This window comes from Cupressus sempervirens, chromosome 8, assembly GCF_028749045.1.
Source record: "Cupressus sempervirens isolate cs-2001-9-10 chromosome 8, ASM2874904v1, whole genome shotgun sequence".
NCBI lineage: Eukaryota > Viridiplantae > Streptophyta > Pinopsida > Cupressales > Cupressaceae > Cupressus > Cupressus sempervirens.
In genome coordinates this window covers 252,896,702-252,923,530 of record NC_143125.1, presented here as the reverse complement: position 1 = coordinate 252,923,530, position 26,829 = coordinate 252,896,702, and the positions used below count along the sequence as shown (strand labels likewise).

The window sequence follows — 26,829 nt, the reverse complement described above, 5'->3', positions numbered from 1 at the left end:
CAAACAAAGTTGACATATCGAGAGTGAATCAGCATAAGTCCCCTTGTATAACCAGCGTATATCAAGCCAAACGAACTAATCCACACTAAAGTTGCAAGTTTGTAGTTTCAACCTTGGAGTCACCTATATGATCTTCTTTACACTCTTAAGCATACGTGGTGATTTTGATCAAGAGAGGATACTTTATCCTTGGCACTTTATTCAATATTGATGTGGTCACACAACACCCATCAACAAGTACTATTATGTGATCTTTAAATTTAGATTATAGGCAATAATGTGTAATTTTTTATGTGTTTTCTATAATCAATCATGGTAAGGATAAATAGGAGTATACAAAGAGGAGAAATAGTAATGAGGACCTCTTATAAGCACTCCACCTCATGGTGGTGGCAGATAGCCCTGTGAGGCCAAGAGGGTACAAGTAATGCCTTGCCCTTGGAAGTATAGGGAAAGACATTCTAACCACCCTATTGTAGTCTTCTCCATACCATGGTTGACCATTAATTTAAGGAGCTCTGATCATAAGAAAGAGGATTAGGGTGATAATGGAAGAGGAGGATGGCTATGGGCTTCCTCACTAGGTACACCCCCTCATATGGATGGAAAAGCACTACATAATGGCCAAAAGTGATGATATCCGCTCTTGGGCCTAGGGTAGAAGATCGTTTAAGGCACCATAATATGCTCCTAGTTCTGGTTCTCGTATGGTTAAACTCCCACCAATAAATGAAATATATCTTATGACTAAACTAATGTTCCTAACACTAGTAGGAAGTTTTATGCTTTTAATGTCTCTAATAAGAACGATCTATTGTGGATTATGTCTCAATAATTTCCTAGCATGTTACAAGATCTCAACCAAGCGTATAATGTTACTAATTCCATTCTACTTCTTTTTCTACTTGGAATACACACTAAAGTTGCAAGTTCCTAGTTTTAACCTAGGATTCACCTCTATGATCTTCTTTGCAGTCTTGAGCATACGTGGTGATTTTAATCAAGAGAGGATAAAGTATCTTTGGCACTTTATTCAGTATTAATGCGGTCATACAACACCCATCAATGGGTGCCATTATGTGATCTTTAAATGTAGAATATAGGCAAGAATGTGTAGTTCTTTGAGTTCTATAATCAAGCACGGCAATCATAATAAGGGTATACAAAGAAGGGAAATAATTATGAGCACTCCACCTCATTGTGGTGGCGAATAGCCCCATGAGTCCAAGAGGGTGCAAGGAGTGTCTTGTCCTTGGACGTAGAGCGAAGAACATTCTAGACAAGCTATTGTAGTCTCCATACTGTGGTTAACCATTAACTTAAGGAGCTCTAATCATAAGAAGAGGATAAGGGTGACAATGGAAGAGGAGAATGGCTATGAGCTTCCTCACTAGGTAAGCCCTCTCTTATGGATGGCAAAGCACTACATAATGACCAAGAGTGATGATATCCGCTTCTGGCCCTACGGTAGAGGATCGTTTAAGGCATCGTAATATGTTCCTAGTTTTGGTTCTCCTATGGTTAAACTCCACCAATAAATGAAATATATCTTATGACTAAACTACTGTTCCTAACACAAGTAGGAAAGATCTATGCCTTTAATGTCTCTAATAAGAAAGATCTATTTTGTGGATTATGTCTCAATGATTTCCTAGCATGTTACAAGATCTCAACCAAGCATATAATGTTACTAATTCCATTCTAGTTCTTTTTCAACACACTAAAGTTGTAATGTCCCCACTTTAGCAGTTGTCCAGTTGTGTGACCATTAGCTTTTTCTTTTATTTTATTTTATTTATCCCACATTGCTTGTGAAAAGTGGTCGACCCTATTAAGTAGGAATAAAAGGAAAGCTTGTGGCTATTGTTAGGCAGGTTGGCTATGAGAAGAAAATGGATGTGTGAGTTACATATTTGTTTTTGGCATTAAAGGACATCTATCCTCTCTTGTGACATTTTAGACGTCATTCCCTTGGGGTTTGGCCTTTGGAATTCATTGCTATCAGCTTTATTAACAAGCAGCTTGGGCGCATTTCCAGCTATAGGTAGATTGGGTGTTTTATCATATCCATTCATGCTATTGTGGAGGGATGATTTTATGAGGATCTTGGACTAATTGAAGGCAGTTTTTACTATAGCAGCATTGTGGTGCGGCACTATTCATATTACTATAGCAGCAAGATGGGAAGTCAATACTAGAATATCATGTTATAATGCTGGAGTAATTAGTGAGTTGAAGAGTTTGCTATGTATTTAATTTTATTAGTTTGAAAACCAATATTATTTCAACAGTAGCTCAATCTTCAGTTTGCATAAATTCCTTCTTGTTCATGTTATGTGGTTTTAAATCTATGCAAAGACATTAAATTCTTTTTCAGCAGTTGGTTCAGTTCTTGGGCGTTTCCAGGGTGCCCATTACAGTGGTATCAGAGCTATAAGTCCTGCCATCTTGTGGAGGTCTTATAAGGAATTTGGAACAGTCGGATAGAGGGAAAAGTGTTTGACAAAATGTCAAAACACTAAAAGCAGAAATTAAAAGTGCTAAGCGTTTATGTTTGAGCATGCGAGAGGGGCTTTATAATTTTCACAATACCAGAGCAAGACAAACTAGGAGTTCAGACTTGCAGAGCGAACAGTCTAGTTCATATTCTTTAAACAAGACAGCAGTATAGGTGACCAAGATGACATGAATATCGGTCCAAATCAGGAGGAGGTAATGTTCAAACGGTTACTGGGTACATTAGAGGAGGGGTAGTGTATGCAACAGGAGCAGAATAGGCGAATGGATATGATGTTGCAACTTATGGCTAGATAAATGGGCGTCAATATTAATCCAGGTGATGCCAACAATTGAAATAATAACAATGGGGGAAACGATAACAATAGGGACAATGATAATAATGGAGGCCAAGGCAACAACAACGGTACTGAGAATAACATTAATGGTAATAATGGACATGGCAACAATGGGAATGAGGCTGATAACTTTAGACACGTTGCATGCCCAACTCGAACAGCGAACTCGAGACCTCTTCTACCCACCTTCCCACCCAGAGATCCAGTTCAACTAGTAAATGAACCACAGATTACCGAGTTACAGGATCAATTCAGGAGGGACTAGTAGGCTAGTGGACTGGAGTTTCAAGCGGACATTTCCCTTAAGGATTATATGGACTTGAGGATGAGACACATGCCTAGAGCAAGAGGGAGGAATCAAAACTTTGAGTTGAGAAAGAAAATAGGAAAACTTTCTTTACCTTATTATGATGCTCCAAGGAAGATGACTGCACAAGCTTGGGTGCATAAGGTAGATACATACTTGCATTTGAATCCTATGCCGAAGGAGGAGGCTATAAAGTATGTGGCTATTCATTTGGATGGACCAACGCATGAGTGGTGGCAACATGGCATGGTAACCTTGGGGCATAATCAGATCACATCTTATGAGGAGTTCGCTGAGAAGGTCATGAAGAGACTTGATACCAGGGATCCCAAGTTACAGTTTAAGGAGTTGGCACAACTCAAGCAGAGGGGATCAGTTGAGACATATATCAATGAATTTCTGAGATTAGTTGTGTTGGTCACAGATATTTCAAAGAGGAGGTTAGTAGTGTTGTTTATGAATGGACTCTCAAATCCCTTGAGGGGTTGGGTCAAGGGGCATGACCCAGCTACATTACAGGAGGCTACTAAGAAGGCTTGTGACTTAGCACCTTCTTCTTTCTGGAGTAGATTTCAGCATAGGGATTCACATATGAAGAAGGACAGGAGAAGGACAAAAAATCTTTTCACATGGATGCCCAACCGAAAAGGGGTAATAAGTTGGATAATGACACCCTGAATGAGTTGAGGAGAAAGAAGCTATGTTTTCATTGTAAAGAGCCTTGGGACTTATCTCGTAAGTGTCCTCTCAAGGCTAAGGCAAATCAAATGGACTATTTCTCAGCAGAGGAGTCACAGTCAGAGAGGGAGGATCTGCACTCTAATTCAAACAAGGATAGCACTACAGAGGAGAGCAACATTCCTAAGGATGAGAAGTCATTGGCACGTTTAACGGGGGCTTAGAAGGCAATCACATTTAAGGTCAAGGGTACTATCCAGGGGCAGAAAGTGATCTCACTCATTGACTTTGGGGCTACACATAATTTTATAGATGCACGATTGGTAGCCAAGAGAGGTTTACAGATCGAGGAGCACGCCAGGTTTAGAGTCATGGTAGCTAATGGTGACAAATTATTATGCACTCGAAAGATATCTAATCTTCACATCAGGTTTGGAGATGGCTATGAGTTGGAGGGTGAGTTCTATGTAGTAGACATGGGAGACTATGATGTCATCCTCAGCATGACATGGATGGCCTCACTAGTCGAGTTCACACTCAACCTAGCAAAATTGGAGATGAGGTTTCAGCATGAGGGCAGAATTGTTGTACTTAGAGGATTTTCAGATATGAGTTGCAGAGTAGTCTCCCTGAGGAAAATGCAGAGACTTTTTCAACATAATGACATAGAGTGGGCAGCAGAATATTTCACTATGCCAGCTTCACAAGAGCCACAAGTGAAGAGTCGTCCACCAGATATCTAGGAGATGCTTGACAGGCACACTAAGGTTTTTGGCGAGATTCCACATGGGGTTCCTCCTAACAGGGGGATAGAGCATGTTATTGAGCTCGAGGAGGGAGCCAAACCAGTTATGATTACTCCCTATCGTCATCCTAAGAAACAAAAGGATGAGATAGAGAAGGCAATCAAGGAGTTGTTGGAGATGGGGCATATTAGGCCTAATAAGAGCCCCTTTGCTTCAACAGTAGTATTGATAAAGAAGAAGGATGGGATGATGCGAATGTGCATCGATTACAAGGCATTAAATAAGAAGGCCATTAAGAACACATATCCCATCCCGCGGATAGATGAGTTGATTGATGAGCTGCATGGTGCACGCTTCTTTACGAAGATTGATTTACTATCAGGGTATCATTAGATCGGGATGAGGGTGGACGACATTGAGAAGACAGCCTTTCAATGTCACTATGGCCACTTCAAGTTTTTGGTTATGCCATTTGAGCTAACCAATGCCCCTGCTACATTCCAGAGTTGCATGAATCAGGTATTCAGGGGGCAGCTTAGGAGATTTGTTCTGATTTTCTTTGATGACATTTTGGTCTTGAGTAAGACTTGGGAGGAGCATTTACAAAATCTTGAGATGGTGTTGTCCATTTTGGAGAAAGAGTCACTATATGCGAAGGAATCTAAGTGTGAGTTTGGGTTGACTAAGTTACTATATCTTGGGCATATCATTAGCGCAGATGGAATTTGGGTAGATCCCAAAAAGATTAAAGCTATTGTTGATTGGCTTACTCCAACGAACCTCACACAGCTTAAGGGGTTCTTTGGTCTCTATGAGTTTTATAGGAGATTTGTTAATGGATTTTCACAAACCGTTGCACCCTTGACAAACCTTACCAGGAAAGGAGCCTGCACATGGACAGGGGCAGCGTAGAGATGCTTCGATCATTTCAAGAGGGTGATGTCATCATGTCCAGTATTAGCGCTACCAAACTTCACGAAGCCATTTGAGCTTCATTGTGATGTGTCAGGTGATGGGATTGGGGCAGTCTTGATGCAGGAGAAGCATCCCATTGCTTTTGAGAGTAGGAAGCTCTGTGGAGTGGAGAGGAGCTATTCCATCTATGATTGGGAGATGTTGTTATTATGCATGCATTGGCCAAGTTTCGGTCCTACCTAGTTGGGGGGAAGTTTGTTGTCAAGACTGATCACAACAGCATCAAATACTTCATGAGCCAGCGTGATTTGAATGATAGACAACAGAAGTGGATTACAAAATTGCAGGCCTATGACTTTGACACTGAGTTTGTCAAAGGTAAGAAGAATGTGGTGATAGATGTTTTATCCAAAAGACCTCATATTTGTGCTCTAGCTGAGATTACCAAAGACTAGAGAAATAGGAATACTATAGAGTATGCGAGGGACACTTGGGCTTCTGAAGTGATTGCAAGCACCATACACGATTATCGTTATGTGGTGGTGGACGAATTGATCAAGTTCCAAGGTAGGATATATCTGATTCCTTCATCACAGTTTAGGGAAGTAATATTGAAGGCATTTCACAATGCACCTACAGCTAGACATCCAAGGGTCTTTAAGACCTATAAGCAAATCTGTGAGCAGTTCATATGGAAAGGGCTCAAGGATGATGTTCAGAAGCATGTCATGGAGTGTGCAGTTTGTCAGCAGAATAAGGGAGAGAACACATATCCTGCAGGGTTGTTACAACCTTTACCCATTCGGGATAGGAAATGGGAAAGTATTTCTATGGACTTCATCACCGAGTTACCACGAGTACAGGGGAGAGATTGCATCTATGTGATAATTGACCGGCTGACGAAGTTTGCTCACTTTTTTGCTATTCCATCCACCTACACAATAGCACAGGTGGTCGATCTTTTCCTCAAAGAGATATTCAGGTTACATGGGCTACCTAGTTTCATTGTCAATGATCGGGATAGTAAACTTATGAGTACTTTTTGGCAAGAATTGTTTGGGTTGTGTGGTAAAGATCTTACACATAACACTATTTATCATCCGCAGACAGATGGGTAGACAGAGATTGTGAATAAATGGGTGGAAGGATATCTGAGGAACTATGTGATTGCACAACAGAGGGCTTTGGTCAAATGGCTACATATGGGAGAATACTGCTACAACACCACTTATCATATGTCCATCAAAATGACTCCATTCATGGTACTGTACGGTTATGAAGCACCTAGTTTCATGGCTTTGGTTTTGGGGGATAGTCAGGATATTTTGAGGGTGCTCAAGGAGAATATACAACAAGCCCAAAATCAGCAGAAATTGTATGCTGACAGCACCGGATAGAGTGCAGCTTTGAGGTTGGGGATATGGTTTACTTGAGGCTATAACCATACAAACAATTAGCACTCAAAAAGAGCGGAGCAGAGAAGTTGAAGCCTAGGTTTTATGGTCCCTACAGAGTGATTCGCAGGGTGGGTGAGGTTGCCTACGAGATTGAGCTTCCAAAGGACAGTTAGGTGCATAATGTGTTTCATGTGTCGAGGCTTAAGAAAGCCATCGGTCAGAGAGTTGTGCCTTCTACAGATTTGCCACCATTAAATGAAGAAGGGAAGCTCGTGTTGATTCATGAGGCTATTATGGATACTAAGGAGAGGACTCTACAAAACAGGGTGATTAAAGAATATTTAGTCAGATGAAGAGACCTGCCAGAGGAAGATGCTACTTGGGAGAGTGAGCAGGTGTTACAGCAAACAGGACTGAGATTGCTTGAGGACAAGCAATTTCAAGGGGGTCGGACTATAATGTCCCCACTTTAGCAGTTGTCCAATTGTGTGACCGTTAGCATTTTATTTTATTTTATTTTATTTTATTTATCCCACATTGCTTGTGAAAAGTGGTCGACCCTATGAAGTAGGAATAAAAGGAGAGCTTGTGGCTATTGTTAGGCAGGTTGGTTATAAGAAGAAAATGGATATGTAAGTTACAGATCTGGTTTTGGTATTAGAGGACGTCTATCCTCTCTTGTGAAATTCTAGATGTCATTCCCTTGGGGTTTGGCCTTTGGAATTCATTGCTATCAACTTTATTAATAGGCAGCTTGGGCGCATTTCCAGCTACAGGCAGATTGGGTGTTTGCTCATATCATTCATGCCATTGTGGAGGGATGATTTTATGGGGATCTTGGAATGATTGAAAGCATTTTTTACTATAGCAGCACTGTAGCACAACACTATTCATACTACTATAGCAGCAAGATGGGAAGTCACTACTAGAATATCATGTTATAATGCTGGAGTAATTAGTGAGTTGAAGAGTTTGCTATATATTTAAATTTATTAGTTTGAAAACCAATATTATTTCAACAGTAGCTCAATCTTCAATTTGCATAAATTCCTTCTTGTTCATGTTATGTGGTTTTAAATCTATGCAAAGACATTCAAATCTCTTTCAGCAATTGGTTCAGTTCTTGGGCATTTCCAGGGTGCCCATTAAAAAAGTTTCAAAGTCTCAGTTTTAACCTACGATTCACCTCTATGATCTTCTTTGCAGTCTTAAGCATACGTGGTGATTTAGATCAAGTGAGGATAAAGTATCTTTGGCACTTTATTTAGTATTAATGTGGTCATACAACACCCATCAACAAGTGCCATTATGTGATCTTTAGATGTAGAATATAGGCAAGAATGTGTAATTCTTTGTGTTCTCTGTAATCAACAATGGCAGGGATAATAGGGGTATACAAAGAAGGGAAACAGTTATGAGGCCCTCTTATAAGCACTCCACCTCATGGTGGTGGCAAATAGCCCCATGAGGCCAACAGGGTGCAAGGAGTGCCTTGTCCTTGGACGTAGATGGAAGAACATTCTAAACACGCTATTGTAGTTTCCTCCATACAATGGTTGACCATTAATTTAAGGAGCTCCAATCATAAGAAAGAGGATAAAGGTGACAATGGAAGAGGGGAATGGCTATGGGCTTCCTCACTAGGTACGCCTTCTCATATGGATGGCAAAGGGCTACATAATGGCCAAGAGTGATGATATCTACTCTTGGGCCTAGGGTAGAGGATTGTTTCAGGCACCGTAATATGCTCTTATTGCTAGTTCTCCTATGGTTAAACTCCACCAATAAATGAAATATATCTTATGACTAAACTAATGTTCCTAACTTTATTAGGAAAGATCTATGTTTTTAATGTCTCTACTAAGAAAGATCTATTTTGTGGATTATGTTTCAATGATTTCCTAGCATGTTACAAGATCTCAACTAGGCATATTATGTTATTAATTCCATTCTACTTGGAATACACAGTAAAGTTGGAAGTTCGCAGTTTCAACCTTGGAATCACCTCTATGATATTCTCTACAGTCTAAAGCATATGGTGATTTGATCAAGAGAAGATAGAGTATCTTTGGCACTTTATTCAGTATTGATATGGTCATACAACACCCATCAACAGGTACCATTATGTGACCTATAAATGTAGAAATATAGGCAATAATGTGTAATTCTTCATGTGTTTTCTATAATCAATCATGGTAGGGATATTAGGGGTATATAAGGGCTATACAAAGAGGGGAAATAGTTATGAGGCCTTCTTATAAGCACTTCACCTCATGGCGGTGGTAGATAGCCCCATGAGGCCAAGAGGGTGCAAGGACTGCCTTGCCCTTGGATGTAGAGTGAAGGACATTCTAGACACCCTATTGTAGTCTCCATACTGCGGATGACCATTTAATTTAAGGAGCTCTACTCGTAAGAAGAGGATAAGGGTGACAATGGAAGACGAGACTAGCTATGGGCTTCCTCACTAGGTACACGTCCTCATACGGATGGAAAAGCACTACATAATGGCCAGGAGTGATGATATCCACTCTTGGGCCTAGGGTAGAGGATCATTTAAGGCACTGTAATATGCTCCTAGCTCTGGTTCTCCTATGGTTAAACTCCACCAATAAATAAAATATATCTTATGCTCTAGTAGGAAAGATCTATGCTTTTAATGTCTCTAACAAGAAAGATCTATTTTCCGGATTATGTCTCAATGATTTCCTAGCAATTACAAGATCTCAACCAGGGATATAATGTTACTAATTCCATTCTACTTGGAATACACACTGAAGTCGCAAGTTTGCAATTTCAACCTTGGAGTCACCTATATGATCTTCTCTGCAATCTTAAGCATGCGTGCTGATTTTGATCAAGAGAGGATAGAATATCTTTGGCACTTTATTCAATATTGATGCGGTCATACAACACCCGTCAGCAGGTGATATTATGTGATCTTTTAATGTAGCCAATAAGCAATAATGTGTAATTCTTTATATGCTTTCTATAATCAATCATAACAAGGATAATAGGGGTATGATAAGAGGGGAAATAGACATGAGGCAAGTACTCCACCTCATGGCGGTGGCAGATAGCCCTATGAGGCCAAGAGAGTGCAACGAGTGCCTTTCCCTTGGACGTAAAGGGAAGAACATTCTAGATACCCTATTGTAGTTTCCTCCCTACCATAATTAACCATTAATTTAAGGAGCTCTAACCATGAGAAAGAGGATAAGGGTGACAATGGAAGAGGGGAATGCTATGCTCCATGGAGTTTCCGGGATGGGGACGTGTTTCCAGTATTAGTACGGGTCAAAGCCAAAATTTAGGGGACGGGACCTTAGGGGATGGCGATTAAAAACATAGGAGAATTTTTTATATAGAGAGACAAAATTCAAATATGCATATCATAACATTGATAAACCATTCACCATAAACATTTTAGAAGATCAATACATGGAATATTATCAAATGGCATACTAAGTACTTCCATTATAAAAATATCACATACATATATATATAGAAAAAATCAAAATGCCTAAAGGCTCCAAATATCATGGTGAAATCAAAATGAAATAAAGAGAAGTCCAACTAAAATAATTAGTAAATACTAAACACAATCTTTCCTCACTAAACACAATATTTCCACTGTTGCTACTGCTCTTATGTTTTTTTTCTTCCTCTTAGCAAGTATGTCAAATCTAAAAATGAGTAGAAGAGTTAGTGTTTTAATGGACCAAATATGGGTTGCATATATTTATATTGTCTTTAAGATGACTAGGGGTCGCGCGGACAGCAAAAATTGGAAAAAAATGATTTTTTGGGAGTGTTTTTCCTTTACAAGATTGGCTGGAAAAAAGGGGGCAGCCAGCAGTTTTGGGGACACTGTTGGTCGTCCCCAAGTTTCCTGCCAAAAAAAATTTGTCATTTTGGGGACGTTTCCGAATTTGCCAAAAAGGGGATGACTCAAGGCACAACCAAAATCTGTCCCCGGTACAGATACGACCCCAAAACCATAGGGGACGCGTCCCCATGGAACACTGGGGGAATGGCTATGGGCTTCCTCACTAGATACGCCCTCTCATATGGATGGTAATGGGGCCAAGAGAGTGCAAGGAGTGCCTTTCCCTTGGACGTAGAGGGAAGAACATTCTAGACACCCTATTGTAGTTTCCTCCCTACCATGGTTAACTATTAATTTAAGGAGCTCTAACCATAAGAAAGAGGATAAGGGTGACAATGGAAGAGGGGAATGGCTATGGGCTTCCTTACTAGATACGCCCTCTCATATGGATGGTAAAGGGCTAAATAATGGCCAAGAGTGATGATATCCGCTCTTGGGCCTAAGGTAGAGGATTGTTTAAGGCACCCTAATATTCTCCTACTTTTGGTTCTCATGTGGTTAAACTCCATCAATAAATGAAATATATCTTATGACTAAACTAATGTTCCTAACTCTAGGAAAGATCTATGCTTTTAATGTCTCTAATAAGAAAGATCTAATTTGTGGATTACATTTCAATGATTTCCTAGCATGTTACGAGACCTCAACCAGGTATATAATGTTACTAATTCCATTCTACTTCATTTTCTACATGGAATTTGTAATTTAGGGCAAAAATTATGGCAGTAACAAAAGGGGACATTACAAAATATTATGTTGACTAACACTTCAGATATCAATTCTATTGAATTTAGATGTGTGTGAGAAAACAATCTCTATTCACAATGGTCTCCTTCATAGCCCTAAAGGAAGATGAGCAATAGATTTAACTGTCATTTCCCAACAAATGGGAAGTCAAAGCCAATGGAATTTTTGACATTATTTTTCTCACGGGATGTATATACTATTCAGCTTTCATCTATTTATTAAGTATCATGATACTGTAACATGTACAGCATGCATGAGAAGAAGATCAAATGTTTCTTGCTAAATCACAATATCTTTTCAAATCAAAGATTTCAATATAATGGAAGGCATTGAATTATTTCTGTTTAATGCTATCATGGTATTAAAGTTCAATCATTACAAGTTTGCATGTTTATTTTTTTCGTGCACTTGAGAAAGATATGAAAAGTACATTCAAAAGGAATAAAACACACCTCGGGAACCTCACTGTGAGGACAATGCCCTGCAGGGCTTATTTCATAGTAGACAGCATCCGGCACTTGCTTCTTCACCAGCTGACCCCACTGAGGTCTCACCCAAGGATCTTCCTTCCCATAAATCAGACAGATTGGTATGTTCATTTCCTGACATCTGCACATCCTCAAAAGTCTGAAAATTGCAAATATGTATAGGGATAAAAAGTTTTTAATAAAATAAATCACACACAGAGATAAAAATTTAACAAAAAGAGCATGTTTGCTCCGAACTACACAATGTTTCTAACAATACTGGGAACAAAATTTCACAACTTGAGCATGCAGTTTTGAGTGAACCTCAAAAGAGTTTCATTAAATGAAAGCTCGCCCTGAGGAGCAAAGATTATTGAAGCAAACGAAGCTGCTGCAGCAGGATGTTCCGTTGCTTCTAGTATATGCAAAAGAAGTTCATCAGTCATGGCTGAATGATCAACATAAACTTGCTTAAGAACATTCTTTATGGCTTCTGGCTGACTTATCTTGCTCCAGCTTCACATCAAAAACAAAGAGAAGATCATTTCAATTTTGATTATACAAGAACCATCACACACATCTATTTCATTATATTTGCATCCTAATGCGTTTTAAGTAGCTTATGTCCAATTCCTAACAAAATAAAACAAATGCGTGAAACCTCCAGCAAAATAGTAAAGTGGTTGACGGCATTCTAATTTCTTAAAATTTAGAAAAGGTCTCCAAATGACAATAATTCAATGCATGAAAACTGAGGTAACAACGTAAGTACTTTTGTATTTTGAAAGCAGAAACTTACAAAAATTCAATGAGCTTTCTTGCTATAGGTGGGACAGGAAAATTTCCAGCCCAAGGAAAAAGTTTTGCCATGTTAGGTGACCTTGAAGAATTTGGAATAAAAGCCCAAAATGGTGTAGCATTCAGCAGTGTTATTCCCCTTACTAGTTGAGGATAGCATGCAGCAAAGTAGAGTCCCACAAATCCACCTAATGAGTTGCCTACGACATAAATTGGCTCACCAATAACCTGCGAGATGAACAGGAAATAACAAAATTTAATAAGACCACTGGATAAAAACCAAAAACACACCTTCCATGTTTCACATCAAACTTCAAACACGTATATCTGAAAGGACTGCACCGGAATTGTTTATGATGCACCTCTCTGATTGTATCTTTCGTTAGGAAAGGATGATATACTCTTTAATTAGTTGCATGCTAGATATATTTGCTCCCTAATCTGCCACACTTCTATTTCATTAAAAAATGCACAATATAATTTGCAAACACTGCGAGTACAGTCCGAGTTGCAGATTTTTTTTTTTTTTTGTGCTCCACAAATTCTTGCAGATGCAGGAAATACAAAGCTCAAATTGCTGACATGGATAAAACAATGATTTAAATGTATTTACCACAATTTTTTTCCACTATAAACCATGTATTTTCTCTTTTGAGATATCAATTTTTACATTTACTACATTTTGTAATTGATTTGTGCAAACAAAATTGTCAAGTATTTACTGAGCCGAAAATTCAGGGTTTGCCAAGTACTCTGAGTCTGAGTCTGCAGACTATGCATAGGATAATGTTCTGGGCTAAGTAGCAGGTAGAGACTGAATATAACAAAAAATCAGTTGAAAGATTAAAATGAAATGGAATTAAATAACAAATGACAACCAGTTTCATCAGAGGAAAACACCAACATAGGGAACTAACATGAGCAGGGCCACAATAGACTTCTCTAAACATCAAAAGCACAACATGCGAGTGGAAAATATGAGAAAATCAAGCACACCCATGTAAGCTCAGTTTGGTGTTTCACTAATTTTTCACTATGACAGAAGGTTTTGGAGGAAAAACACATAGAATTAAAAAACAAGAATACTTGTAGGCCAGGTAAAAGCATTGTTGTGCCCTAATATCTCGAATATCAGTCCACAAAGCCAGTACAATTTCAGAAACTCAATTATTTTTTAATCTATAGAAGAATCATCACTAACAATATATGTATAACTGAATTGTTTTTCTGTTTCGGGCCCTAATGGGTGGCCCCTACCAAGATAAGTGCTATTGGGTATTGCTCCTGCATGTCAATAATGGAATGCACTTCATTCCTCTGCATAGAATTTGGCTACGACATCCAATATGCTGAGAATGGTCAAGAGAAGGCATGTATTCAAATGGTAGATGTGTATATATTATTATGATGATAAATCAAAGCATAGTAGACCTGTTAATTGGTCTTCAAGGGTTCAACCTCTCGCAACGGTTACGCCCTATAATTGGTGCCCACCAAAAGATGGTTAGATCAAGGTCAATTTTGACAGGGCCTCTAAGGGCAACCCGGGAAGGTCAAGCGCAAGGTTTGATGCATGTGACGCAAACAGCTCCATAACACTTGGAGCCAAGAGATTGCCGAATGGAACAAACAACGAAGCGGAATGTCTAGCTGCGGTAGGGGCAAGACTGATGGCCAAACAAATTGAGTACGGAAGCTGCATCTCGAAGGAGATTACCAGTTAACGGTGAATGGAATCATCAAAAGAAATATGGACACCTGGTATTTGAATAAAGTTTAAACACATTAGGAGGATTAGATCCCTTCTATCGGGCTTTGAAGATTTTAAAGTATCGCATGTTTTGAGAGAAGCCAATAAAATGGCAGATAAACTCTCCAACATAGGTGTGAATGGCTCACTAGAGGACAAGTTTGAAATTTTTTAGGACAACCTCTATTTTTTGGAATTCGAAGACACCTAATCATAGGCAACTCATGTGACTTGAGTGACCATCTCAATCACAACATTCAATGATGAATGCTTTTATCAAAATAGAGGCAGGGTCGTACATTCCATGAATGTTGATGTGATGTGATGACATGTTTCAAGTTGGTGGGAAGGATTTTGAGGCTGGCTTGAAGATAGTGTTGTGTCATGCCCAAAATATAGGGGCAAAAACACACCAATTTTTTTTTAAAGTGATAATAGGATTAAATGTAATACATAAGTATTCGAATAGAATTACTTAACTACCTCATACTCAAGTATAATAACAAAATTTAAGTACTAACCAAATATGATATTTCGAGATGTAACTTTCATTCATGTAACTTCAAATTTAATTGACATAATTCGAATTTAAACTGCTTAATTATATACCATTATTTTGTCCAATTAACATAAATCAAGTGAATGAAATTTCGAAGTGCCTAATGTCAAAGGTAAAACATCATCACATCAAATTTGAAGTAAACATATGTCAAGAAAAATTGAAATATTACACAACTCATATGCAAGAATACTACTCTTTTTTTTTTCAACAATGTGGTTCAATCATTTTTCATTTATTTTATTGAACCACCTGATTCAAAGGTTCAACAAGGAGTTTAAAATATAACATTTTTACACAAGATTAATATCCCAAGGAGAAATCTCCTCAACATAACTGAATTTCAATAACAATTCTAAATTTCCTTCTTGGCTTCACAACAGGGAAACCATTACCACTTTCTGCAACACATCATGGTGATCATGGAGAGAACGAAAACTGACCGAGAGACAACCAAACTCAACATGAAGACAAATTCAAAACATTCACTCCTATCCAGATTTGCACAATATGTTCATCATTGAACCAAACTAGGGAGAAGGTGGATTTTTCCAATAGGAGACGTCGGTCAGAACATCATAACATATGCCCTTTCGAGGCTAAAATCTCAAGAAATTTCGTTCTTTCACAGATGCCCTTTCAAGGCTGATATCACAAGGACTTTCGATCTTTCACTTCTCAAATTCTAGAACTCAAAACATGGGTTGTGCTGACGAGTAGGGGCTCATAACAACCTACTCTCTTTCCCTCGTCTCGTCTTGAGAAGAGACTTTGCACTGTTGGAGTTCAACTAAAGACCTCCTCCCATACATGGCCACTTCTGCCCTATCTGACGCTGAGTAATGTCAATACACCCATACAATACCTTCAAAATACAAAGGAAAACCATTCAAAAAGACCATTTCAATCCCTCCCCAAACATACTAAACACAGACACAAACATACATATGCAAACAAAATAACTTAAGCATGAAACAAAACATGAACAACATGAGCTAAGGGATTCCTACCTTCACAATAAAGTTATGGTAATTGGAAAACTTGAGATGAGCTTCCCTTCCTTCTCCTTCTCCTTCAATCTTGAAAATGCTCTCTAAACCTAGAGGTTGGGTGAACCCTCAAACCCTCTCAAATTTGCCTCTAAATAAGATCCTAAACTCAACCACCTTCAAAATATAATAACTCACCCACTTGCCTAAAAGTTCTAGAGTCTTCTAGCTCAACTAGACACAAGGCTAACCTCAAGGTGGAGTTAAAGTTATCCAACTCATGATGAAAACATTCAAATTTCGCAATAAAGCAAAAATAGGATATTTAAGTGACCATAAAAGTCAACAAAAAGGGTTGGAGGGGTGGAAAATGCCCCCAACCCATACCCATACTACTTAGGTACTTAGATTTCATGATTTTTAGCCTTTAGGAGTAATTAGGGACCTATTAAAAGCTTGAAATTTTTAGGACTTTCTAACAACCTTCAAAAAAGAAGATTACTCACTAATCCTGATGAGGGTAATTAAATATTGATTACTAACTGATTAGCAAAAAGGTCACTAACCTAGTCCAACTTAGATCTTTAGGTTACTCGATTAATCCTAACTATCATGCTGGAATGCATATACAATTCACGAATGTCAAGCGACATTGAAAAATCACTGTTACAAAACATTAATGTAATAACCCTCCTCAAATCTACCCTCAAAAATGCTGATGAAAGCTCAAGGAATTTCATCAAACAATTCACATGCAAGGGACGTATGACTGATACAGTATTTCAGCTAGCTTCAAATGACCTTTTTACAATTTGCATCAATAAAAATCTTGTGCTAGAAGACTACAATGGACTACACAAATGACCTAACATGAGTGTGCTACTAATTTTGACAATATTCAGTGCATATATATGATCTAAGCATGAGAAATGAACACCTACAGCCAACTGGCATTTTTACAAACAGTTAGTATGCAAACTAACTAGCTCATAAATAATAATATTAAATTGCTTAAATGACACCAGCAACTATTATCTTCTTAATTGCAATGAAAATTACAATGCTCATGAAATATGGCCAAGACTTTGGCATTTACATGGATTACAAAATGATAATGCTGGTATAATGCACACTTACAGCTAAAAGCTTATAACACCCTAAAAACAATACTAACAAAAGAACCTGGTTGTAGATGGCTGAAATAATTTCCTTCTATGCTGCCCCTTCTGCTTTGCTTTTTTCGAACTGCTTTTTCAGCCTGTTTTTTCGTACCTGCTTTTTCAGCCTGCTTTTTCGGTTCTGCTTTTTGAACTGCTTTTACGAATTGCTTTTCCCACCTGCTTTTTCGGTTCCGCTTTTTTCGGGCTGCTTTTCCGTATCTGCTTTTTTCAGACTGCTATTCCGTATCTGCTTTTTTCAGACTGCTACCATGTTGAATCTCAAGACCATATCTTTCAATGGCGTCAAGATTTCCAGCTTGAAGGGATTTCGTCCTTCAAACTATTGAGATATAATCTCCAGAAAATTCTCCAATTTCTTTGATATTTCCAAACCTGAATAAATGAGAGCTATCCTCTTCCTTTTAATCCCTTCCTCACTTGCTCCACGCTTCTGTCTTGCCAATGTGGGATAATACATGACTTTTAATATCACTTCTTTTTTTCTTTTTACAAAGTCCATGTATGTACTCAAAAGGGGGACTCTTGATTTTTATAAAGTGACTTTATGAAACATTATAATATTTAATTTAAATAGTCACTTTAGCGTTGTAACTTCAAACATTAAAATAATATACCAAATAAACTCGAAATCCCACATATAATAGCTCATTAGAAAGAGCCCAACAAAACGCATCTCATCCTGTCACTGAAAATTGAAGGCACTGCATCCCCCTATTGGCTTACTAAAAATAGTAAGTCTTCCTAACAACCCAACAAACGAACTCTGTTTGGCCTGTAATTAAATTTGACTAGGCCAAATAACCTCAAGATCCCTTTTGAAGTCCTGGTTAGCCCTCGGGACCATACAAGAATGGGCTAACGACAACATACCTCCAAACTGGCTAAGTGGGGGACATTACAGTCCGCCCCTCTTGAAATTGCTTGTCCCCAAGCAATCTCAACTCAGGATGCTGAATAATCTCCTCTGCCTCCCATGTCGCATCCTCAACTGGTAGGTTCCTCCACTTTACTAGGTACTCCTTGATAGTCCGCCTACGAAGCACCCTCTCCCTGGAGTCAAGTATAGCCTCAAGAATCAAGATAAGTTTTCCCTCATCATCGAGAGGTGGCAATACTACTGAAGGTACCACATTATGCCCCAATGCCTTCTTAAGGCGTGACACATGGAACACGTTATGTACTTTACTGTCTACAGGCAGCTCCAACTCATAAGCTACCTCACCCACTCTCCTGATTACTTTGAATGGTCCATAGTAGCGTGGTTTCAATTTCTCTGCTCCACTCCTCTTGAGAGAGAACTGTCTATACGGCTGTAACATGAGGTACACCATGTCTCCTACCTCAAAAGATCTCTCAACCCTGTGTTGATCAGCATATTGCTTCTGCTGATTTTGTGCCCTTTGCAAATTTTCCTTCGAGGATCGCATAATGTCCTGACACTCCTACAATATATCCTTGGCCTTAGGCACCCTACTGTCCCCAAATAACAAATCCAGAAAATTAGGAGCATCATACTCGTACAGTGTCATGAAAGGGGACATTTGAATAGACATATGGAAAGAGGTATTATAGCAGTACTCCCCTAGATGCAGCCACTTCACCCAAGCCTTCTGCTCTCCTACAATGTAGTTTCGAAGGTACCCCTCAACCCATTTATTCACTATCTCTGTCTGCCCATTAGTTTGGGGGTGGTAACTGGTACTCGGAGTTAGCTCTGTTCCACACAACCTGAACAACTCCTACCAAAAGTGGCTCATAAACCTACTATCCCTGTCGCTGACTATGTTCTGTGGCATCCCATGTAATCTGAATACCTCTCGAAAGAATAGCTCTGCTGTCTGTACTGCTAAATATGTGGACGAAATCGCCAAGAAATGTGCAAATTTCGTCAATCTGTCTACCACAACAAAAATACAATCCCAACCCTGTACCTTGGGGAGGCTTGTAATGAAATCCATGAAAATGCTATCCCACTTCTTCTCTAGTATGGGTAGGGGCTGTAGTAAACCACCTGGAAAGGAATGTTCCTGTTTGTTCTACTGACATACTGGGCACTCCCTAACAAACTGAAGCACCTCTATTTTGAGTCCTTTCCAAATGAAGTGCTCTCTCACCTGCCAATATGTCTTAAAAAATCCGGGATGTCCTGCCAGTGGTGAATCATGAAATGCTCTCAGAATCTTTTGCTTCATAGCAGACCCGGGTACTAAATAAATCCTTTCCTTGTAGATGATCAAATCATTTACAACAGTGTATCGACTATCCTGAATAGTTCCTTCAATAACACTAGATGCCCAACTATCCTTGGCATACTCTGCCAAGATCAACTCTCTCCAATCGTCCATGACTATCCCAACAGCAAGCAAATGAGGCCTTCTGGATAAAGCATCTGCGACGATATTTTTCTTCCCTTTGACATAGACTATGTCAAAATCATAAGCCTGTAACTTACTCACCCATTTCTGTTGCCTGTCATTGAGATCCTTCTGTCCAAGGAAATGTTTCAAGCTGTTATGATTTGTTTTTACTGTGAATCGGCTCCCTGCTAAGTATTGCCTGAACTTAGCTAGCGTGTGCATGATTGCTGGCATTTCTTTGTCATAGATGCTGTAAGTTCTCTCAACACCTCGTAATTTCCTGCTCTCATATGCGATGGGATGTTTGTCCTGCATGAGGACAGCTCCTACGCCTCTCCTGAGGCATCACATTGCAGCTCAAAAGACCTAGTGAAATCTGGAATGGCTAAAATAGGGCATGTACTCATCAGCTCCTTGAACCTGTCAAAACAATCCTGAGCCTACTCTGACCACTTGAAACTGTCTCTCCGTGTCAAATCTGTAAGTGGTGCTGCTATCTGTGAAAATCCCTTCACAAATCTGCGGTAGAACCCGCAAAACCCAAGAAATCCCTTGAGTTGCGAAATGTTCCTCGGCGGTGGCCAATCCAGAACGGCCCTGATCTTGTCTGAGTCAACTTGAACACTTCCTGCACTAATAATATGCCCTAGATAGAGCAACTCTGTCATCCCGAACTCGCATTTACTCATCTTGGCATATAATGACTCCCTCTCTAGAATGTTGAGCACTGCATCAATATGCTTCAAATGTTCCTCCCAAGTACGGCTGTATATCAGTATATCATCAAAAAAAATCAACACAAACTTCCTCAACTGATCTCTGAATACTCTATTCATACAGGACTAGAAAGTGGCGAGGGCATTAGTCAACCCAAAGGGCATGACTAAGAACTCAAAATGTCCATAGTGGCATCTAAAAGCTATCTTCTCCACATCCACCTCTCTAACCCGTATTTGGTGGTAGCCGGATCTCAAATCAATCTTAGAGAAGTAGCAGGCACCGTGCAATTCATCAATAAGCTCATCAATGTGCGGAATAGGGTATCGGTTCTTGATTGTCTTCTTGTTTAGTTCCCTATAATAAATGCACATCCTCATTGTACCATCCTTCTTCTTCACCAATACTACTGAAGAAGCGAAAGGACTCTTGCTTGGTCGTATGTGCCCCATGTCAATCAACTCCTTGATTGCCTTTTCTATTTCATCTTTATATCTCTTTGGATGGCGGTAGGGTGTGATGATGACTAGCTTAGCCCCTTCCTCTAACTCAATAACATGCTCAATTCCCCTATCCGGGGGTCTCCTTGGAGGTATCTCACCAAACACCTTAGTATGTTTGGTTATTATTTTTTGTACATCAGGGGGATACTCCTGTTTATGTTGCTCTGTCACCTCAGGCATTACTCTGAACTCTGTTGTCCACTGCACCTGGTCGTGTCTGAAGAAACTCTGCATCCGCTTGAGTGACACCACTCGTAGTCTCCCATCTGACAAACCTCTGAGTACTATCTTCTTACCATTTGCCTCAAACCTGATTTCCATTTTCTGGAGGTTAAATGTAAACTCTTCCAAAGATTTCATCCAATTCATCCCAAGCACCATATCCTGATCACCAATGTTGACAACAAAGAAATCTCCCACCATGTCATAATCTCCCAAACGAAGCTACAAGTTGGAGATTTTCTTGGTACAATCGATTTAGAAGCCGTCGGCAACCATCACCTTAAATCCCCTATGCTCTTTTGTATGTAGCCCTCTACGTGTCACAAACTTTTCATCAATGAAGTTATGTGTTGCCCCTGTATCAATGAGTGCCACAAATCTTTGTCCATCCAAAATTCCCCTAACTCTGAAAGTGACGGCCTCCTGTATACTGGACAACTGAGCTATCGTGCTATCACTGTGTGCTTCCTCATGTGAAGAATTATCATCTCCATCTGATTCTGATGACTGCTCTGAATCTCCATCCACTGACTCTTCGGCTGAAAAGTACTCCATTTGCTTGGCTTTTGCTTTCAATGGACACTTATGTGACAAATCCCAAGGCTCCCTGCAATGAAAACAAAGCTTCTTCTTCCTGAGATCATTAAGTGTCTCATTGTCCAACCTCTTACTTTCCTCCTTAGGTGGCTGACCCTCTCTACGAAAAGGTTTACTGTCCTTATCTTTCCTTGAAGGGAAACTCTTTGCCTGGAATTTATTTTTAGAAGCTGAAGAGGAATCCATGTCACGAGCTTTCCTAATGGCTTCCTGCAAAGTGGGAGGGTTGAGAGCTTTAATCCACCCTCTCAACGGATCAGCTAACCCATCCATAAATAGCACCAGTATCCTCCGTTCAAATACATCTGTTACTAACACTGCAAGTTTCTGAAATTCTAAAATGTATGTTTCCAATGATCCCCATTGTTTAAGCTGAGCTAACTCCTTAAAATGTAGTTCTAGATCCTTCCTATCCAAACGTTCAATCAGTCTCTCCGTAAACTCCACATATGAGGTAATGTGTGCATGACCCATAGTGACCATACCATGATGCCACCACTCGTGTGCTAACCCATCCAGATGAATTGTTGCATACTTAATAGCTTCTTCCTCAAGCATAGGGTTCAATTGAAATTATGTATCAAGCTTTTGAACCCAAGCTCTTGCTGTAGACTTCCCCGAGCCATCATAATATGGTAACTGAAGTTTCCCTACTTTCTTTCGTAGCTCATAGCTCTGGTTCCTGTCATGTCCACGTGGCATATGTTTCATCCGCACATCCATATACTCCCTAAAGGTAATTGCAGCAGTAAAATCTGGACCTCCGGCTTCCCAATCTCTTCTCAACTGGTCCTGTATATCAGTGATCTGGGGCTCTGGTACGGGCTGCTCTGGGGCTCTAGGAGGAAATGTGGGAATCATGGGCCTTGAACTCACGGTCCTAGCTTGCTGGGGTGCATGACCGAAATTGTTCCCAACTTGTTCACCTCCATTATGTGTCCCATCCTGATTGTTCCCATTCTGATTGTTACCATTTTGATTATTACCATTCTGATTATTTCCTCCACCCATGTTAGCATTCAACCCCATTTGACGAGCCATCATCTGCATCATAAGCTCCATTCTCTGATTTTGTTCCTGTGCCCTCTGTTCTGCTAATCGCTGTCCCTGTGCCAAGGTCTCTAATAACTGTAAGAATCTTTCCTCTCCAGGATCCCGAGCATTCCTGTCTCCCATATTGCCACCTTGATCAAAGAATATCTCCTCTGTGTCTCTATGACTGGATTCTATGTCCACCTGCACGGATGAACTAGACTGTTTGCTCTGCAGGTCTGAAATCCTATTTTGTCTTGCTCTGGTATTGCGGAAATTATAAAGCCCCTGTCGCATGCTCAAACATAAATGCTCTGATTTTAGTGTTTTGATATTTCGTCAAACACTTTCCCCTCTATCTGGCTATTTCAAATTCCCTATAAGACCTCCACAAGATGGCAGGACTTATAGCTCTGATACCACTGTAATAACCCTCCTCAAATCTGCCCTCAAAAATGCTGATGAAAGCTCAAGGAATTTCATCAAACAATTCACATGCAAGGGACGTATGACTGATATAGTATTTCAGCTAGCTTCAAATGACTTTTTTACAATTTGCATCAATGAAAATCTTGTGCTAGAAGACTACAATAGACTACACAAATGACCTAACATGAGTGTGCTACTAATTTTGACAATATTCAGGGCATATATATGATCTAAGCATGAGAAATGAACACCTACAGCCAACTGGCATTTTTACAAACAGTTAGTATGCAAACTAACTAGCTCATAAATAATAATATTAAATTGCTTAAATGACACCAGCAACTATTATCTTCTTAATTGCAATGAAAATTACAATGCTCATGAAATATGGCCACGACTTTGGCATTTACATGGATTACAAAATGATAATGCTGGTATAATGCACACTTACAGCTGAAAGCTTATAACACCCTAAAAACAATACTAACAAAAGAACCTGGTTGTAGATGGCTGAAATAATTTCCTTCTATGCTGCCCCTTCTGCTTTGCTTTTTTCGAACTGCTTTTTCGGCCTGCTTTTTCGTACCCGCTTTTTCAGTCTGCTTTTTCAGTTCCGCTTTTTGAACTGCTTTTACGGATTGCTTTTTCCGCCTGCTTTTTCGGTTCCGCTTTTTTCGGGCTGCTTTTTCGTATCTGCTTTTTTCAGACTGCTACCATGTTGAATCTCAAAACCATATCTTTCAATGGCGTCAAGATTTCCAGCTTGAAGGGATTTCGTCTTTCAAACTATTGAGTAATAATCTCCAGAAAATTCTCCAATTTCTTTGATATTTCCAAACCTGAATAAATGAGAGCTATCCTCTTCCTTTTAATCCCTTCCTCACTTGCCCCACGCTTCCGTCTTGCCAATGTGGGATAATACATGACTTTTAATATCACTTCTTTTTTTTTTTTACAAAGTCCATGTATGTACTCAAAAGGGGGACTCTTGATTTTTATAAAGTGACTTTATGAAACACTATAATATTGAATTTAAATAGTCACTTTACCATTGTAACTTCAAACATTAAAATAATATACCAAATAAACTCGAAATCCCACATATAATAGCTCTTTAGAAAGAGCCCAACAAAATGCATCTCATCCTGTCACTGAAAATTGAAGGCACTGCATCCCCCTATTGGCTTACTAAAAATAGTAAGTCTTCCTGACAACCCAACAAACGAACTCCGTTTGGCCTGTAATTAAATTTGACTAGGCCAAATAACCTCAGGATCCCTTTTGAAGTCCTGGTTAGCCCTCGAGACCATACAAGAATGGGCTAACGACAACATACCTCCAAACTGGCTAAGTGGGGGACATTACAATTAACACTTAATGATTACAAAATGATACATTCATTCACACCACGATACAAATAAAATACAAACAACAGGGTTTGCATCTTCTATCAGACTCGACCCTGGTTTCCACAAACGGTACATAGGGTTCAGTTCCGTTTCTCTGTTAGATTTCTCGGCTAAAATATCCTGCACACTTCATCAGGATAATCACATAACTAAAAACATAAATCTTTTATTTAAGTAATCCTTTCTCATTTCTACACACATTTAATCATCAATAATTACATAATCAATATAACATATCACTTATTCATTAATTCAGATTAAGCACTAGAATAATCATCGTTAGGCATGCATATACCTAAACATCATAACATCACCAAGAGCAAATACTGAACTATCTAAATGCATATAATCCTAATCATTGAGGTACCACAGTCAATGAAATCATCATCAAGTGAAACACCTTGTATCATCATTAGTGCAAATTAATGTTTGAATAGTCGAGATAACATAGTAGTTCTCCAATCTTTAAGTATTAAAACATGGATGTATCTGCTGATCTCAATTTTCATTAGGACATCTAAAACATACAACATTACTCCATATGCATTATAATCTCCTACAACAGATTTAACAGAGAAATTCATATTTAATAAGTACATGCAAGGAGAGACCTTACACGTTGTACATTATGAAAAGGCATGTTGAGGTTATCGGTGTACATCATGAAAGGCAGTTTGTGACAGCTCGCACAAGCTAGGAGTCTTTCACGGCATGTCATCGCCTTCAAAAAATGTTGTGAGCCCTGGTTTTTTTCACCCTTCTGTGAGTGTTTTCTGTGTTGAGTGTGAACTGGTGTAACAAGCTATGGAAGCAAACTTCTCTTTGGATTCCAATGGCCAGATTCCTAGTTTCAAAGGTCCCATTTTGGTGCATCACATGAGGAACATCTTCAAGATTGATCATCTTGAATTTTGGGAAGCTATGTTGGACATTTTCGATGAGCAGTTTCTCAATTCCTACCTTCGTCCGAGGAACAACTTGGACATTTCTTCTCTATTTATGGGTTTGCACTCTTGGTGGGTGCATTGCAGGAAGAAGTGTTAAGGGTGGCCCATGCATGCTTGGCACCGAAATGGACTGGAGGGTTAGAATGCACTGTGAACAGGGCGGTGGTTGGGGTCGGGATCCATCTGCATCCTGGGTTGTGGCATTTGATTGGAGGTGCTGGGGACCTCCAGCCACTAGTAGTGTTCACCTCCACATGCCCTATGGTGAAACTTTTGGTGAAGGCTCGGAAGGGTTGGCAAGCTCTGCTGAGTTTCCTACAGAGAATGGAGGAGCGTGCGACAGTGGAAGCAGGGCATAGGAGGAGGAGGGTGACACCGATGGGGTCCACGGCTCCTCATGATGCAAAAGGCAGGCCCGTGCCATGGAGTCAAGTCAAATCAAAAGCCGAGAGCGGGGATGAGCCCAGTGGTGATCTTTGAACAATGGATGGTGGTTTTGCGATGCGGGCTGCAAGTGGTTTGGCTGTGGGTGGAGCTGGTGAGAGAGGTCAGGCTGAGGTGGGTCACGGGATCCAGAGCTTTACACAGGAGGAAGCGCTGGGCTGGTTCATGTGACTAGCAGGAAGGGAGATTGGATGGCTATTTTGTGTCACACAGACCTCTGTGTTTTGCATTTCTTTGTTCCTGTCTGTTTAGTGTGTCGGGGTGTGAATGTATTGGCAAATCAGCCAGTTTAGTGGCTTGTTTTTGTGGTTGTCCTCAATGTCTGTCACTGTGTTTTAGCCAATTTAGTGGCTTGTGTTTGGGGGTGTCTCTGTGCTGTTTGGGCAAATCAGCCAAGTTAATGGCTTGAGTTTTTTGCTGGGTAGGTGATGCAGTGTTTGGCCATCTTTTGGCAATGAAATGTAATGGAAATATTTTGAATTAATAAAAATATAACTATTATTGATCCAAAAAATAATAATCAAAGCATAGTTCAAACTCATTGACCCATTTTTCATTAGTAGTGATTTTTGTGAATCCATCTTTCTTGTGAATACTTATCACATCTAGGTGATGATCATAAGTTTGATGCATTAGGTTTTACCAGAAGTCACCATTCTAATTACTACTACGATTCAAGCAAACTTAGCCATAGAGTTTTTGTAAGGTGAAAACCACTTAGCTTATGAGCCAGTGGGCAAAACCTGATGGTGTACCTTATAAATCATTCATCCTAAATCCCTTTAGCTCATCCATTGACAAGTACAGGATAAGAACAACCCAAATGTTTTCTAGAAATAAGAATTAGAGAATTAATAGTCTACTATTCAATCAATTACAAGAGTTCGGCAAGGA

General features: G+C 39.5%; 1 protein-coding gene across 1 annotated transcript in view; it reads right to left on the bottom strand.

The window, feature by feature from the left end:
• Positions 1-26,829, bottom strand: part of PPH (pheophytinase) — a 50,441-nt gene that overhangs the window by 21,783 nt on the left and 1,829 nt on the right. Inside the window, exons 2-4 of the mRNA XM_089797371.1 lie at positions 12,801-13,027; positions 12,326-12,517; positions 11,987-12,143 (exon numbers count right to left, since the gene is read on the bottom strand). Of these exons, the coding sequence (XP_089653497.1) occupies positions 11,987-12,143; positions 12,326-12,517; positions 12,801-13,027 (576 nt within the window). The remainder of the gene's footprint in view (positions 1-11,986; positions 12,144-12,325; positions 12,518-12,800; positions 13,028-26,829) is intronic.